Source organism: Triturus cristatus, chromosome 12 (assembly GCF_964204655.1).
Source record: "Triturus cristatus chromosome 12, aTriCri1.1, whole genome shotgun sequence".
NCBI classification, from domain to species: domain Eukaryota; kingdom Metazoa; phylum Chordata; class Amphibia; order Caudata; family Salamandridae; genus Triturus; species Triturus cristatus.
Window position 1 is genome coordinate 309,159,594 of NC_140595.1, and position 19,293 is coordinate 309,178,886.

Sequence of the window (19,293 nt, forward strand, 5' to 3'; positions counted from 1 at the left end):
ACAAGCATTACAATTATATCATTAAAGCTGAAAACTAATAGGAGCAACAAATGAAGAAGAAGAATCAATTATTAAAACCCCAAACTCACTAGTGAATATCAAGTACAGGTCTACCTTCTGGGTCCTCTGGTTTTCGCACTTTCTCCCATTCTTCTTGCCTTCGCTTACGAATTTCTTCCACCTCTGCCTCTGATACGAACCTTTTGTTGATGATACTACTGCCTGGGTCTCCTTCCATTGTGAGATTCCTGGTAAAAAGGTTAGAAATACAGGTAAAGATATACATTAAGCCCAATTTAAACGATTTGAGATTATTCGGATTTGACCATTCACTTTGTGGTCCAGATTGCTAAACTGCATAATGGTTCTTTAAAATACCAACAATGAATGCCTCTCAAATGTAATAATAATTCATACAGATGCAAAGATTACCATTAAAATCCCTTCTTTGTTTATCTTGGTTTCAAAGCATCAGAGAGGCAATGATTAAACTATCTCTCGTTTTCACTAGTCAATGCTACCCAAACCTCTACTCCAGTACATGTTAACAACCCATTGTGGAGACCTTTACAATTTTACAGTGTTAAAGCCACCATTAACAGTAATGGACTATTTTCAAAAGAAGTGATCCTGGAAAAGAGAAGGAAACAGTGGTCTTACATCTCCCATTTCATTAAACCTTGCTCTAGAATGTATAGTCATTGTAACTAGATTCGTTTTAAAAAGAAAAAAAGCTATTGTTATAGATTCAGCCGACTATAACGCATTACATTTTGATGAGGACATACTGGAAACATTCATTTCAGCTCTCTTGCAACATGTGGAAAATTGGGTTCCATTTCAAGGCAAGTCAAAGTAGTGAAACCAAGCTTAATGCCATCTCAAAAAAGATTAGCCAAGCACCCTTTGAACAATTTCCAGTTTTGCAGAGAATCAAGAGAAACAATATCTGTAAATAAAATTCACAAGAAACGCTAGACAGTTATGTGTGTTAAACAAGGAAGACTGAAACAGTTCAATAAAGAAAGCCTATCAAAGTGAAATTGAACCTTATACCATGAATTCTTTATGTATTTGGTTGCTTGTGTAAATTGTTTATATATTTAGTAACTTTCAATAACTTACTTTAAGAGATGTGGGAGCAATTTGTGCGGGGCATTAAACACAAACAACTATTTTCCACCCAAAAACTCTAAATTACAACCTCCAAAGGACTGTTATGGTTTCAAGAACACAAAATATATTATAGGACTTGTATCAATCCAGATTTTGGTTAAATGCTAATGATCCTGAATTGTCCACATGTCCACAACTGAATAAGAAGCCTCATCAGGACATACCCTACGATCAGAATTAACAGTTGACATATATAGTGAACACCCAAGCCTATTTAGTACATTTAAGAAAGCATGCTCTTCGTTTGCGTATGTATGTATAAACATAAATGTAAACTACATGTCAATCGTGTTATGTAAATTTAAGGAAAAAAAATAAAATGTATTTTGCAGGTAAAAATTTAAATTGGCAAGCATGCATTCAGAGACACTCTCGCCGTGCATCAAATATTAAACCGCGGACCTGTTGTACCTTTCAGTGATTTACAAAGGTTGTATTCTCTCCTCAAAATGAAATATGGAAATTCATTTCACTGTTGTATACTGTACTACTATTAACAGGAGTGGCCTAAATCAAAATGAGCTCCTGTTAGATTTAAGAATGAATAAACCGGATCTAGACAAAAGCATGAGTACTGAAACATATAAGCTTCTTTTGGAAGAGATTATATCATCTTTAGAAAAACTGTGATCTAACTGGGAAAATGAACTTTGAATCCAGAGCCCTCATAAACCGGAACCTCTTACATAAGAAGTATTACAAAAATCAGCTCATGTTTGGCAACATATGATAACAAAGGCTCTCACTGCACTACTGGAATCATTTGCAAATGAACAAGCATTGGCATAGCCAATAGGTCTCGCTTTTGGGACCTTATAAGTATTTAGCTATGCAACTGTTGCATGGCTAAACACTTATAAGGTCCAAAAGGCAAGACCGATTGGCTATGCCAATGCTTGTTTTCTTTCTAATCGCGGCACCGGTGCTTTACTTTGAACATTAAAAGTAAAACACCAGTGACGCGATTAGCAAGCTAAAAATGCTAACGCCGGCCACAGCTTGCAGTGCGTGTGCGCGAGTGGTGCGCACGCAGCAGTAATCACGCAATATGGCGCCTCTGCTGAAGCCCGCGCACATGCACTGCAAGCTGTAGCCGGCTGTAGCATTTTTTAAAGCCCTTACTAAAGTCTATCCGAGCAACGCTTGCGCGCTGACTCAGCGAGACCTAAAAAATGAATATTACATGTTATATAAAGTTGCTCTCAAGCTAAACTTACTCATATGCTAGTAACTTGTGCTACAACAGAAAAACTCTGGAGAAGCGTCTATGAAAATACGTCAATGGTTTTGTACTGCATCATTACTCTATCTTGGATGGTTGTTTTCACTGGCCTTATTACAGCTAAATCTCTACTACTTACAAACAGGAAGCCTTCCTCAACAGTTCAGTCAAACGGTTGGCATAAATGCCTTCTCTCATTTTCAGTAAAATTTGCATAATTGTGTCACTTGTGTCTCAGAAGCATATAATCTGTTCTACAGAGTTTTTGACCCTTACCTGAAGACGTGTGGATAATCCAGGCTAATGCTATTTGAGAGTGAGAATAAACATGTGCTATGTGAGGCTTAGGAAGCTGGTTGGCATATATATATATATGGTTTCTGATATTGAGGAGGAGGAGGGGAGAGTGCAAATAATTTAAGCATGTCCCTCATTCAAGCTGTGGCACCTCACTGCATTTCAGAAAGGCATGCTACCAACAAGCATTTAGAATGCAACAGGTCTCACAATGACATTGTTTTGAGCTATTGGCATTGAAAATTTTATTGTTTTTTTCCCCTTTGTGAAGCATTAATCAAATGGTGTAATTGAAAATGGCAATAGCTCACTTTGTTGTAATTGCGAAATCTATTGCATTCACACAGAGAGCCAGGCCAGGGGGCTGGCATGGTGCCCGAAGCCAAAGCACCAGCCGGACCATCAAAGGACCGACCATGCAGAAAAACAGTTCATATTTGGAAGACTTAAGAAACGCCTAGGCGGCGTGAGTTATGGGAACCCACATTTACACTTTATAAATGCTCAATAAATATAATGTATATGTTGATCTGCATTACACAGCTAGATTGATTTACTAGTCATTAGTCTTGAAAGCTGCAGTCAAGGACAAGGAAGCACTGTGCGCAGGCTCACACAATGTGCCCTACTGTGGAAGCCAGGAGTATGACACTGGAGTACTGCTAACACCGCCTGTCATTCATAGAAGCAAGCTCTTCCTTTTTTAAAGGAAAGGCCAATGCCTCGTACGGATTTGGGTCTCGAGAGCAAACACTGAACAACAAGTTAGACATATCCAATAAAACCCACTGGTCAAATGTACAAACCAAATGAAAGCTTTTCCCTGCACAAAATAAGACATCTGTCTTGGGAAAACCCAATTTGACTTTGTCACCAACTATCTGGTAAACTAGTAAAGAGATTTCCAGCAAGCTCCATGGATACAAAATGCACCTCCCTATTTTTAGTTTTAGATAGCGCGAACTCGACCAGAAGATATCAGAGCACTTTACATGAGCACCAGTTGCGTTACAGACAAACATATTCATTCTTGTTAGGCACAGGGATATTAAGTGATTTGCCCAGAATCACAGGATGTTAAGCGTCCGTGTCGAGACTCGAACCCCTTTCTTCAGGTTCGAGGTCTGTCGCGCTCTCCTCTTAATGCAAAGTTACCTAAAGGTATTACGGAAGCATCCATTTACAGTTCCCTGACAGAATACAGGGCTATTTCAGATGAAGCCCCCTCTTAACAGGGGCAAAGAAATAGATTAGCAGGGTATGAAAGTCCTTGGCATGGGTCTTGCTCCCCGAGCTTGCGCGCGTGTCACGGAAAGTGACACTGGTTGCAATCTGTGGGACACGTTTTCACATTGTTTTTAAGCATTTATTTAATGTAAACTGCACATTGCGTGGAAGGGGAGCAGGCACATTTCGGATGTCACACGTGGTGGTGCGTGTGCAGTCGCTCCTTCCTTTTCAGGACCCTGGTGAAGGAAGCTGTCAATAGACCACGGAAGTGGGCGCTGACCTCCGCCCCGATCAATGCAGACAATGGATCATCGGCAGAGATCGATGGGGCCTTTAATCAGGTCCTAAAGCCTCCCTCTGGTGATAAATGTCAGCTGCTGATGGATGAGCTCCCCGGGGGGGCTGTGGACGTGGGTGGGCGCGCCAGCACGCGAGTCCAAGGTGACATCTGCTCAAGGAGTGTGCAGCATTACAACACAAATGATATCTGTACACAGCACAAACTGAACACACACGAGCTGATGGCCTACACTGTGCACGAGTGCCTGTGTTGTACTCACGTCAGCGCCAAGTGTGGGTGCTCTGTGCTTTAGCAGAAGGTCACACAAGGCATTGCTCTCCGAGTGGCAAACGTGATTTCAACATATCATGGGGCAGACTGTGTGGCTTCTGCTGAGGTTGACAGGGTGCTTGTGTCAGCCATGGTAGGTGTGTTCGCAGCCGGGGATGAAGGACTGAATGAATGAATACTGAGCCGCACGTTCTCGTTGTGCTCTCCTTTTAAGCTGAGTTGCATTCTCTTTTATGTGTGTGTTAAGTCGCTGCCGGGACACAAGATATCTCAGCAGACATCCCTCCAGCATTTGCACTGTCTCCTTTTGGGACGGCCCATCCAGACTGGATCCTTTGCTTCACAGCTTGTTTAGATAATACGCCTCCTTTAGATAAGAAGTTGCTTCACGACAGCCGTGAAGCAAACGATCCAGTCCGGATGGGCCATTCCAAAAGGAGAAAGGGCAGTGACAAAGAAGACTCATTTTCAATCGGAGGCCATTGTTTACCATAAACGATGACGCCATCCAATGAAAATAGGGGCGGGGCTTCGAGCCCCCTTCTGAAATCGCCTCTCTAACTAAATGTCTCGCCGAGCGAGCAGCGCATTCGTGCTGCAGCGCTAGTCGAGACCTAAAAACAATCTGTGTGCTAAGCCAATTCCTTTTTGGTCACAGTTCAATGTTGCACAGACATAGTAGTCATTTGAGAAAGTCAAGGTCAGGAAGGGGCGTGGCTGATTGATAGACGTGTAGGCATACAGCTCCCGGGCCAAGCCACATAATCCTGTCATTTTACTGCCCATGGGAGAGCATCTCCACAATTAAGTGAACCCCTTGATCACCGCACATACCGTGCACGGCGGGGATGAAGCTGGAAATGCTCCGATTATGAAACGCTGCTGGGGCGGGGCCTACATCATGGATGCGGAGCAAGGGACCGAAGCTCCGTGGGACCGAGCCGGAAGCTGTGGAGAGCAATTAACGCGGAGCGTGGAACTGAAGCTGGGGGGTGGAGTACCGCAGCACTGGCACCCCTAACTGCTGTGACTGCAGAGGCAGACCACCTCATCCTGGTGACACAGGACCATGGAACAAAGTGACACGTCACCTCCCGTAAAATATAGAGGCCCAAGAGGGGGCGGACCAGACTGGGATCAACACCAGAGATTGGGCCTTGGCCGGGCCCCCTCTTCACTGTGGAGATAACAGAGAGATGTCCAGCAGGGCCTAACCCAAATGCTACCACACAAGTGAAACGTACCTTGCAAGTTCAAAGCAGAGTATAGAGCTGCGACCTCCAGGGCGGAGACACAGCAGTTGCTGGGACTGGCGGCAGCCCCAGACCTCAAGGAGAGGGACGGCGCAGTTTGCGTCAATGCACAACTGTAGCAGAGAGGTGCTCCCCAGCACCGGCTTAGCTAGCGACAGCATCCGCTGAAACAGATTCCCTTCCCCGTAGGAAGAGAGGCCATGCCAAGATGAGGAAAGCGCGAGCTCAAAAGGTACCGGGGCCCTGGTTGGAACAGAACGGACCTGGTCTGCTGCCCGAGGTATGGTCCCCGATTCCAGCGCAGCTCGGGCCCGACACTCCCCTCCACTAACAAATACCCTGAGGAAGAAAGTCACAACAACTATAAAATCAATAACGCTTGTGGAATCCCACAAGGCCTCTAACTCACCGGGATAGGAAAAGATTGGCAGTGGTTGCAGGGATACTAGGAACCAAGAAAAGGCACATGACTGACCCCTCGCTGGCCTTCTCCCCAGAAACACACAATCTCTAAACTGAAATCTCCAGGACTATATGTAAGTCTGGTTGGAGATGGGCTGCACACGAGGGAAGACAACTGAGACGTCGAATATTAGTAGCTCACAGCAAAGCAGTACTGGGTATCCCTCCGCTGCACAAACGGAGGACTGCACACCACCCACCAACATGGACTCGCAACCCGATAAGCTTGATATGATACTGCAGGATATTCGTGACACAAGGAAAGTGATCGAACAACAACTAGGGACATTGGACTCGGACCTTATGCTCCTCAAAGCAGATCATACCAAACTTGTGAATACAGTCAAAAACAACAAAACCATAATAACAGACTTTGCCCCACACCACATACAACACTCTAACCAAATGGAGCATCTGCAGCGCCAAGTAACAGTGCTACAAGACCGAGTGGAAGATGCTGAGGGCTGCTTACGAAGAAACAAAAATTCAGATTGTAGGCCTACCCGAAAATAGTAAAGGCTCCAACGCGACGCAATTTGTGGAGAAATGGCTGCAAGAGGTAGTGGCACCGGAGTGCCTGACGGACTTTTTCTGTGTGGAGAGGGCGCACAGGGTACCAACGTGGAATCCAATCCCAGGTGCCCTACCGAGCCCTGTGGTAGCGTGCACTCTGAACTACAAAGACCACAACACCTTGCTCTGCAATGCCAGGGAAAAGACCCCAATAATGGACGACAATAGATGGATCTCCCTGTTCCTGGACTACGCAATGCTAGTACAGCGACAAAGAGCTTCCTACCAAGAAATAAAAGGAACTCTCAGGACACTGAATCTCAAATATGCCCTGCTATTCCCAGCCCGAATAATGTATGAGCAAAAAAGCCACTTTTTTGAAAACCCAGAAAGGCACGCGTCTGGCTCGAAGGAAATTTCCCCAAGTAAAAAAACAGCCGAACCTCAAAGGAACACTCCTTATAACACACGAAAAGTGTACAGGGGTAATATGAAGCGGAACAAAACTTCTCCAGAACGAACAGATGTGACCCCATCGCCGGAACAAGCCGCAGAAGGTAGAAGAATGGCGCTCTGAATGGCTGAGGCACTTAAGGATATAAATCCACCATCAACTGAAGGGTCCTCCAAAGGCAACACGTTACACTTGGACAATTGTAGGACTCCGTTTCCGTCCATCACACCACAGCTGGCGGACGACTTACAAGGACGAACACCCATGCTGTACATTTGCGGACCAACGGGATATGGGGTGGTAAAGTATAAAGTAAATGATTTGCTGTTTCCATAAGTGATCTAAAGTAATGGGCGATATATGATATTATACTAGACAGGTAACCCCACCTGAGACACACAATCACAACATGCTCCAAAGCCGCTGTATCTTTACCCAGCACCCACTATACAAATGCATATTTTTTTTGTGTACTGTAAATAGATACTAATGTTCACATCATTATATCCTATATTGATACACACTAAGAAGGCAAGGCCCCTAATGGCTCCAAGCTACACTCCCCGTTAGTAAATGACCAACACCACAGTCAATGGAACTATTGGACGGACTTAAGTACACAACCCCATTGGCGTTTGCAAATTGTTCAATATGGCCCTTGCTGCAGAGTTATTGTTCGCTAGTTTGGTCGGACGCAGTTTCGCCGTTGGACCTGGCATTGGGAAGTTTTAGGGCAGTTAGATCACTTGGCTCATATCGCAGACAACCGGATAAGCATCGCGCTACAAGCATCATTACACAGGAGAACACACTAACACCACACAGACATATATGGTCATCACAGGAACATACAACATAATCACCTGGAACGTCCGGGGGTTGGGCTCTGTACATAAGAGACATAGGGTCTTTGCACAAATGCGTAGACGCAATGCACATAGACTATTTCAACAGGAGACACATTAAATGGACTACGAAGTAGCTTAACTACCGAAAAAATAAAGAGGGAAGGTTTTCAACACCTCTTACTCAGCTTTCGCATGCTGAGCTGCCATTTGGATAAAACCAGGGAACCCTTTTGAGGTGTAGAGAAACGTATAGACACAAATGGCAGCTATGTCCTGTTGCAGGGCAACCTGGATGGGAAACCTGTAATACTTGGATACTTGGTAGCATATATGCCCCAAACATAGAACAAGACAATTTCTTACAATGTCTAAATTCCAAACTCGCTGACTGGGCAGAGTACTCTGGGTATTTGGAGGAGACTTCAAGGCAGTGTTAGATATAGAACTGGAACGTGCACATCCTCCACTGCCAGGTACAACAGCTACCTGCCAAGCCAAAGCACTTCGTACTTGGGCACAGGGTTGGTCAATATCTGACGCATGGCGTAGGAAGAGCGAGTGTCCGAGAGAATACTACTATTATTCCCCACATGCACTACACACAAGGTTAGACCGCGTATTCTGCTGTATTCCCAAGTTTCACACACCACCTACCTCAGGAAGACAATATCCAATCATAACCCACTAGAGATAACTCTGGAATGGGGGTGACTCCCCAAGCCAATCCCCATATGGTGATTAAACCCCAAGTTAGTAGAAGACGCAGTATTCAGTGACACCTTAGTAAAAACTATAACTAACTAATTAACTGAAAACACCAATACAGCTTCCAATCGGCTAGTTGAATGGGAAGCATTCAAAGCAGTTATCAGGGGCACATCCATTAGTGCAGTTGTAGGAGCACGACAAACAGTGCATAACAAGCTGAAGCGAGTTGAAGACAGTCTGGGAGCACTAGAACAAGCTGCGATAACAGGCCCGGGTAAAACCCCCAAACTACAGAAGGTGCGAATTGAGTATGCAGAACTACTAGAGTGTCTCTGTAACATAGACTACAAGTCATACACCCAAAAGGTCCACACTGAAGCAGACAAGGCAGGCACACTGCTCGCTCAAATGCTTCGGAAGGCCCCGACACCGGTCCCTATTCTAAAAATTAACACCGCAACTAAAAGAAATGCAACCACACAAAAAGAGATCAACTCGGCCTTCTGCGAGTACTATGAATCCTTATCCAACAGCAGAGCCCCAAAATGTAGAGGACTTCCTCCATAGACTCACCTTTCCGCAGTTACCAGCCGACATGAGGTAAAAACTAGAGGCCCCAATAGCTACAACAGAGATTAAAGGGGCTATTAAAGAGCTCCCGCGAAACAAAACGCCCGGGCTAGATGGCCTACCAGTAGAGTTCTATGATACCTTTTCTGCCCAACTGGTTCCACATTTGGAAAGATTATACCAAACAGCCCTAAAGACAGGCAGGCTACCCCCAACTACAATGCAAGCACTGGCGACCTCGCTGCCAAAACCAGGCAGAGACCCCAGTGATATTACAGGGTACAGTCCATTATCGTTACTGAATACGGAGTATAAAATATTAAGTCAAATAATCGCCCGCCGACTACTCCCTTCCCTAACACAGTTAATACATAACGACCAATGTGGATTTGTACTGGGCCGTAACACATCTTTGAACATAAGAAGACTATATCACGTAATAGATACCTCCCCAGAGGAACTTCCAAGTGCCGGGTGTAACTCCTTGGACTTACGGCAGGCATTTGATACCCTTAGCTACCTACACTTCACCTTCACCTACACTATTTGTGCTATCGATGGAACCACTAGCAATGCGCTTACGTCAAGAAGCAGTGAATAAGGGTATCTGCATAGGACACATTAATCATGTATTATCTCTTGATGCAGATGACATAATAATATACATACAGAACCCCAAAGACGACTTACTTTCCATACCTAATGTGTTTGCTCAATTCGAATACATTTTGGGGCTAACAGTTAAAGCAACTAAGTTGCATGCATTCTTTTTTAGAAACGACCTACAGCCCTCGTCGATCCTATTTGGAGATCTGGAACTTCATGTCGCACCTCATACTTTTAAATACTTGGGGATACAAATATACAGATCACCACAATATCTTCTAGAGGGAAACCTAGTAAGCGAAATCTCCTCACTACGATCACAAGTATCTTTCTCGACCTCCCTTCCTCTATCAGTACCCGGACGCATTGCTATATCAAAAATGGTGATGCTCAAAAGATTGTTATATTACTTCACTAATTTGCCTAGAATTATCCCGCCCCACTGCTTTATAACCTTAAACACACTACTGACAAAACTGATCTGAGGAAATGGTCGTAGACGGGTTGGATTAACGTAGCTGCAACTACCACCCAACAAGGGGGGCCTAGGGGCTCCCGATTTCCAAGCCTACTGCTTCGCAAGCCAACTACAGTGGCTGGCGTACTGGATAGACAGCCATAATCTGCATGAAATAGGGTACACTCCGGAAAGACTTGCACGCAGTGCGCTACACGCATTATTGCACCCGCGGACACAGATCCCCACAACGGCACCACTACTGTTGAAGATAGCCATTATATACTGGAAAGCAGCTCTAAAGTACATGAAAAGAGCGATTCCCTACGCTCCGAATAACCCGCTCCTGGGCCATCCCACCCCTATGGGTACACTAACATACTGTCAGATAAGCGGATGAGAACAGGCAGGAGTGAATATGTTGGGAGCACTGTACGGAACTGGAACGTTGCTCAACCACACAGACTTCGTACACGAACAAGGCACCCCTGACACATTGTTCCTCCTACATGCACACATTACCAGATATGCCCGCGTTCACTGGTTCCCTCACGTTCACTGGTTCCCGCAGGGAACAGAACCCTCCCAACCATGAGCTTGTACATTCCCTCTATCTGATGGGAAATGGCAGGCACCTTACACGCTGGCTTTAGAAGAGCATACGTACACATTCTGCTGTAACCCTGGCACGCTTACATGAAAAATGGAGTCTGGACCTGGGCAGGAAATTTCAGGATAAGGAATGGCACGAAATATTAGCTTTCCCCCAAAAAATAACGTAACACTAGATTCAAATTCATCCAATATATGATTGTACATAGAGCATACCTAACACCGCATAGATTACAATGCATGTTTCCAGAAATGCCAGTAAAGTGCCCGAGGGGTGTAGACCCAGACGCAAACCTGATGCACATGTTATGGGGATGCTCAGCACTGTCACCATACTGGACATACCTGACAGATGCGATAAGAAGGACAGCAGAGGGGCTGCATTGTGATACACCTGGCAGCTGATTACTGGGCCTACATCGCCGTCCCAAAAAGCATAAAGTACAGGCGAAAAGTGCTGGCCTGGCATAATTATCGGCCAAAAGAATAATAACTAGAAGATGGAAATATCCATCCCCACCAGGCACAATGAGTTGGCGGGAGGAAGTGATACACTGGGGAATAGCATAAAGTGATGCGCTCCGAAAGGAAGAATACAGGGGACTCCGCAAAACACCGATCTCTATGGAATGGGACACACTACATGAATCCTTCAAAACTATAGATGAACTGCTCACACATCAGCTGCCCTCCCTACCTACTAGCCCTACAGACCAGTAGAACCTTGAGAAATATGGCCCTTAGCATTACCACCCGGACACCCTACTTATACCCACCCAACAAAAGAAACAGCCATTAAATATGTCATTTGTAGAAGATGCAACCTGTGAATAAAGTACTAGACATCTCATGCATCAGGCTCAACAGAGTACTAAGTGAAGGGGGAGGGGAGATCGTTTTTGGAATAACATCCATCATAAACTGTGATAATACAAGACTGGAACTTGCATCAAGAATCCAAAATGTTGATGGTAGTAATGAACTTGATATATGTGTTATTTGGGGCACAATACGTGTATACAGGAACAGATTTGTATTGAACATAACGCAAGTTCCCAGATGCAATATGTAATGGATGTACTGCTCACAGTACAGAAAGAGGCAAAGTGCTACGAGGAAAAAATCCACAAGTGTATCCTCTGGCATAAGCAGCTCACACATAAAGGTAAATGCCAAGTCCACGTGCATAGTTGTTCCACATATGAAAAGCACATCAAGTTTGCAAGTCTACAGATACCAAGCAGGCACAAGGTGAAAACGCGATCTGACACTTTAACAGTTTGCAAGTTCAGCACACCAGCTGACTGAAATAGTAGGTTTCTAGGGGGTTCCACTGCAATCGATTCACAAACTTCAAAAACATTACTCTGCAGCCTGCGGATGGATGCCTAAACTATGTGTATAAGTGGCATACTTCAGTGTTGTACCCAATACACAGGTGAAATGTACAACAGAACGCCCTGGACATTGTAGAATGTCTGATAATTGTCTCTGCCACTGGCGCTCAGAGCCCAGTTCCAACGCCCCCTCATAAAACAGAATACAGCAGCAGGCCTGAAGGAGGCAATGCATATTGTTACCAAAATATAATGCACCCTTTAATTCATGTATCTGCACAAAATGCAGCTTTTACTCATTATGTTGCTGGTACACACATTGTGAACCACATTTAAATAATTTTATTTGAGCATTGTAAAATTTTCAACTAGAGACAGTTATTCACATTTAATATATAACAGGAACAAGAAGAAAATATGAAAACAAATACGTGCTTAAATCAGTCAGCTGTTTAACAGTAAAACAAACATCACCCCACAGATCGTTTATATCACATGAAGTGCAGTTTAGTCTCCAACTCACATACTAAAGGTATTAAATGTACATCAATTTAACGTTATACATATGCGTATAAAAAGAGTTTACTTAATCTGGTTCCACAAGAGGTTCATCTCACAGTCCCTATTTATTGTGTTGGTGTCTCTTTGGATGTTGTTGATCAAGACCTTAAAAGTACTAGTAATGGCGGCATCAAGATACTCCTTCTTTAAGCCTATGCATTTTGATCTCTGTTGCGGGACCACAGTTCAATGAGATCTTCCTTGGGGCTTATAAGTTATTTTCAATATAGATCAGGTGTCCATTTTTTTATTTGGGAGTTGCTGCAGGCACTGAATAATTGTTTGCAGAAGATGTTTTTGCTTAGACCTTCCAGAATCCATTCACTGTGCTCAATTTCCCTAAGTGTCAATTTGTGGCCTTATTAGTAGGTCGTGCCATGGCATTAGTGTACCAGAGTTGGTAAAATAGGCACGCCTTTAGTTGAAAAGCCCCAGTCAAATTCCTCTGCTGTCGTTTGAAATATCCCGTTCTGATCCGGTGGTGGCATTCAGGCTTTCTTCATTGATTCTCGGCTGAGAATTTGAGACATTCAAAGTAGAGTCAGTGGACCCATACATTTTACACAGCCAACACCATACAGAAACCTAAATCTAACAACCAACAATGTACAACCCCTGCACAATCCGGATCAGTTGATTTGCACATGTGGCCAATTTATGTTGTCAAAACATTCAGCATACGCATTAAACAGCTATGGCCTTCACTGGGCAAACAGTTTAGAAGGGACAATTATGAAATTCATTAAATGTCTACTGTAAGAGCAATTACTAAATCACATCAATCAATGACACAGTCTTTCAATTCTAACACATTAATTATGAAAAATGAGAAAGGTCATCAACCTGATGAATAATAGAACTATAAATTACTCATCCTTGGAATAATATGAAATGTTCATAATTTCACGAGACAAGACATTCCATAGGGCAGGTGCTTGGTAGCAAAAGTTCTTACTACCACACTGCTTACACTTAATGGTAAATACCATTATTAAAAACTTGCTCTCAGTCGTCAAAGATTTAGGAAGACTACTTTCAACTTCTTCATTGCATACGAGACAATGCAAAGTGCCTGGTGAGTCAAAATTAGAAGTTTTAGCCTGCTTTCTCTGGAAGCCAAAGTTCCCTCTGGATATCAGGCACAAGCACTAACTTGCAGACATTCTTAACATTAGCCACTTGTTTCTAAAGCACTTGCAGTCTATTCAAAACATATAGTAGCATACCTACCTTCAAAGACTGTAGGATAGTCTAAGTTGGCCCCATATAACTAGTAATCAGGTCTAAATGGATTTCGGTTAGAAAAGGTTAAACCAGTCTCAGCACCATTAGAAACTAGGAAGTGGAACTCACTATTACATTGGCCTTCAGTGCCATAGATATGTTTGTGTCAAGACTGTTTGCCATTAAATTGAGACTGTCAGGATGTAATATTGGTCTGCTAGAAATAAATAATATATTTTAGAAACCATCACAGACTTGTGTTGCATTGTACATACAAAAGCTCTTTTTTGGCAATATTAGGGCTCAGTCAATTGGTCCTCATCCGTACCTGGACTTCCCTACAGATTACATGAAAGCAAGTTAAGTCGGCCTATAAATCCCCCTTGAGTTTTGGTATTATCAGGTTATTTATGAAATCCTACAACAAACAACTCTAGAAGCTCATGGACAAGTAGCAGGTGTAGATTATACTACGAAAGGAAAGTCGAGGCTCCTGTGGAACAACGCATGTTACTGCAAAAGATAAACCTTGTAGAGAAACATCACTTATTTGCACCAAAAAGGGAGCAAAGAAGCGATTTACCTCTCACAATATACTGGTCAAAGTGGATCCAAAACTACGTCAAGATCCTGAGTGTCGAATGCAACCGAAAACGTCAACAAGCTCAGCATAGCTGCATCCCCTCATCAGCAAAATGATTTCAACATTAGTTGGTGTAGTTTACATGAATCTACCTGCCTGAAAGTTTAACGTTTTGGTCCCTTTAAAAGAGGATGAAGTGCCCCTGGAGCTATATAACCATGCACCCGAGACTCCAGACACATTGATGCTGGCAACAAAAGGGATTCCTTTACCTAGGCAGTAAATTTACGTGTGTGATGCTGTTCCCCATAGCTACAAATGTCGCGCAGAGACAAGCACTCCACTCTGGATAAAATAAATCCCATCTTGCTCCTATCACTGAAATAGGACATGCCTCATGTACAAGGAAAAGAAACAGGATGGGACATGTTGTGAGTGCATTAAAATGTATATAATGAATATGGCATTCAAATTTATTTTTTTTGCAGAGTTTTATATAGCGCGAACTTGACCCAAATCCGAATCCGGTATTAGGGCGCTTTACATAGCACCAGTTACGTTACATGAGGACACACATTCATGTGCTGCTCTGTGAGACATTTAGTGTGTGGCTCCAGAAAATGCTACCACACGCTTTTGCTTGTGGCGGCCTAGAGCTTGCAGTTACGCGCACAAGCGCACGCGCCTCGCTCCGCCTCTCCAATGCTCGCTATGCCTTCGCTTTCATTGCTATCACTTTCGCTTTCACGGCCGCGCAGCCGTTACTTTTACGACTGCGCAGCCAATTCTTGTCTTTGTTGCTTTTTTTTTGTGGTTTGCTACTTTGTCTCTTTACCTTGGTACCATCCCGCATGGGAGATGCAGCGAAAACTGCACATTGATAATTGACAGCACCTCCTTTGCGCCTGAGGACCAGAGAAGCTTTGTACAAAGCCAGACGGGTTTCCTCCACATCACCATGAGCAGAGATGGCTCCGAGGCAGCAGGCATTCAGTGGCTACATCCCTGACTTGTGATTACTGTAAACACAACATGTCTCTTTGCTTTAATTACATGGTTGTTATGCAACACATCTCAGAGATGAGAGGCTGCAGACAGCACACGATTTACATCTCAAAAGACTCAAAGGATCACTTTCTTTAAAGCAGTGGGATATAAGTGAGTGCGTTGTGCCTCAGAAGAGCAGTGTGCCTGTCTGTTGTGCGGTCTCTGCTTGAATTAGTGTTAAGAAATGTGCCACGTATCTTGATATCTGTGCTGATTTGCAGCTTGCAAGAGGTCTTTGTTACAAAGCAGGTCATTTGTAAAAATAAAAAACACACCTTTTTGCAGACCTTTATGCTGCACTACCAAACAGAATTCCAGTCTTTTCGTCATGTTGCCCACGCACATTGTATATGGTGCATACATAACCATGCTTCTCCATAGCTTTTGCTCGTGCATTGATCTGGACGGAGTATATTTTCAAAATCGTGGCAGTAGGAGGGACGAGAGGCAGGTGTTATATATTCAGGGTAATGGGGATTAAGTTCGTCATGAATATCAAGCAGATGTTTTGCTCCATTTTGGCTCGTTTCTTATATAATGATGCATCGTGTCTTTTTGTTGGTATCACAGTGGTCTACAAAGTTGAAGCTCATGAGTGTTTGTCAAGCTCCCTAGACAACCAAGAAAATGGAAGGTTTATTTTGGAACTGATGGTTTTCTTTCAGCATGCCCCAGGTAACCATCTGATTTCAGGATAAGTGACATAATGCATTCCTTCATTACCCTAGAGAAAATCCCTTTTGTTGTAAGTAATTTAGGACAGACCGTTGCTCTTGGGGTTAAGGCATTGTTCAACTTAGTTCAAAATCAGATTGCATCATTTCGTGGTTAGCTTACAACAGGCTGACAGCTTTGGGATCCATTTTCGAAAAAACACAGCCAGCAATGCTTCAGGCTAAATACATGCCGATATTTTTAATTGATATTTTAAGCTTCACCCCTTCCCTTTGTTTTTCAATTTAGCGGCACACGATGACAGTCCTTGGGTGTCTTGGTGTGGTGCAAGGAAGGGGGGCAATGATTACCTGTATTTACCAGTTATGACTGACTTTTACTGGCCAAAAGGGAGGTAGGGGAGTCTGGCCTTCTTCTTTTTGTATATACACCTTTTTAATCTGTTCATATTTTTTTTAATTTTCTAAGCAGTCACGGACCACCTGAGGGTCTTTGTGGACCTTCAGACGTCCCGGGACCAGAGGTTAAGACCACTTTCCTAGTCAGAGAGCCAACTCTTCACTTGATCTCCTCGGCCATTTGCTGATCTGCAGAAAGAGCAACTGAGTTTGTATGTTGTGTGTCATAAACTCCACAAATGCCAGATGTTGTTCTTTTTGGGAAGGGGTGCAGGATAAATAGCATTACCCTCTTTCTTGGTAATGCTTTCCTGCGGTATTCCTAAATCCCGAATGTATTTTTTTTTGTAATGTAGTACAATTTGACCCACACATATAGAGTTCGGGAACCGGAAAACACACTTCGTTTTAAAGTACAGTACCCACTTTTTTTTTGTTTTTTGGCAAACAACTCCACTAGAAAGGAAAGCTAATGGACTTTTGTGGAATGTATGTTTTTCTTTGGCATCCATATGCTAATGTCCGCCTTGTAGGAACACCTCAAAAATGGAATGTAGAAATAAGAAAAAGTGAAAGTGAGCTTTAATTCTGCTCTGTGGGTCTGTTGTCTAGAATATCTCCACCAATACATGAATGTGTATATACATATACTTTAAGAAGAGCGCTTTTTTGACACAATACGGATTAAGGCCAGATGTATGACCCTTAAATTTTTCGAGTCGCAATTTGCGTCACTTTGCAACTCACAATTTGTGACACGCAAAATGCAATTTACAATATTGTCTCAGACACTGTTAGCGATTCCTAATGAGGTCACAAATTACCTGCCTCATTAATATTCATTCGGCAGGTGCTGTTTGCGACCCCATTAGGAATGGCTAGCACTCCCAGGGATGGTAGACCTGCTGGGGTCAGCAGACCAGCGCGTCTGTGACTGCTTTTTTAATAAAGCAGTTTATTGTTTTTAAATGGAGCCTGTTTTCCTTAAAGGAAAATGGAATGCATTCAAAAACAAGCATTGGCGTAGCCAATAGGTCTCGCCTTTGGGACCTTATAAGTGTTTAGTTATCCAGCACAATATCCTTGGTGCAACAACATCAAGTGTTGCATGGCTAAACACTTATAAGGTCCCAAAGGTGACACCTATTGGCTATGCCAATGCTTGTTTTTTCTTAGGCACGTGGAGATTAAGTTTTAAACTATACCTCTTTACCAATGCATGTTCGCACGGATTGAAATACTGTATTCACAATGACGACCTATCTGGAATTAGGTATTTCTTAATTTACTTATCTCCTGTGCGTTTACGGTATAGCTATGGTTTTTGTTAGTTCAAAATGAGCATATGTAATTGCATCTAGTAGCTACCTCAACTGGGAAATATCACAGCCTTCCCTGCTCAAAAGCCAAAAAGGCCCGTGAGGTAACGCCAGATCTGGAGCCTCATAGCCGCTGCAAAGCAATAGTTTTACGAGTAGACACCTCTAGGTCCACAGGCACTGCCTTTGTATTTATTTATTTGAACGCAGTAGTGTTAAAACGTGTACAATTTAAACTCGCACGCACAACATAATAACCATAGCATCCCGCACACTAAAACCCAAAGAGAGGAGGAAAACATTTCTCAAAACACTGGTCAAATTAAATACTTTCACAACAGTCGGTAAGTGCAAAAAATTGATCAACGCACACTGCCGTTTAGCGAGGCTCACACGCACAGTACGAAGAAAGGTGAAGGGTGCTCACGTGTACTGTAAATGCCCTATTCGTAAAGGCAGGGTACGGTAGTGACAGTGCAGTAAAGTAGCATGCACCACAAAACCACCGTACCGTAATAGCACGTTCAGTATTCTCCAAAGCAAAGCTCTAAGCCAGCGGCATCACACACATACGTTGGATTACTTCATATTTGCTAAATTTCCCCATGCTATTAGACAAGGTGACAACTACTTACGCAGAGCTTCCTAGAATTCAGCCTAATACGCTTTTTCCTTGTTTTGATGTTTTAACGGATGTTATTTGTCTATATTACCAGTACTTCCGGATCAAATAAAAATAGTCTCTAGTCCAAATAGCCTGACTTTTTTGCCATGCGTACTCATTTTGTGGGTTGACCCTGTTTTCGTTCTGTTTCTTTGGATATTTGGGCTTCTTTTCTTATTGGACCTTATGCTAGCTCCGACTTGGAAGTGAGGAGCTGGGCAGTGTTGCTGCTAAACTTTGTGCTTCAATGGGCAGCTGGGCAGTGCTGCGGCACTACTGTACTTTTTAGGTCTCGTGAGCCAAAGGCTCTAAGAGACATTTTATATCTGGGCTTTTCAAAGTGCTGCCGTGGCCTAAAGCTACAGTGCACGTGAACGTGCACGCGCGCCATGTGTCTTTCCTTCGTAGCGATCGTGATCACTTTCACTTTCGCGGGCTCCTCTGTTGCTGGCATTCCCCCCTCCCCTCTCGTTTGTTTATTTTCTCTGGCTGCACGCATAGCCTGT

The 19,293-nt window shown here is 43.5% G+C and overlaps 1 protein-coding gene across 2 annotated transcripts in view; it reads right to left on the reverse strand.

Annotated features, from left to right (window-relative positions):
• PSME3IP1 (proteasome activator subunit 3 interacting protein 1) overlaps positions 1–18,881 on the reverse strand; it is a 118,048-nt gene extending 99,167 nt beyond the window's left edge. The window contains exons 1-2 of one of the 2 annotated variants that reach the window (XM_085637602.1): positions 18,759–18,881; positions 115–248 (exon numbers count right to left, since the gene is read on the reverse strand). In XM_085637602.1, the coding sequence (XP_085493728.1) occupies positions 115–238 (124 nt within the window). In that variant the 5' untranslated portion in view covers positions 239–248; positions 18,759–18,881. Of the gene's footprint in view, positions 1–114; positions 249–18,634; positions 18,737–18,758 lie in introns of those variants that run through there. The other variant, XM_085637603.1, reaches the window with a different exon arrangement.
• Positions 18,882–19,293: the final 412 nt, after the last annotated feature.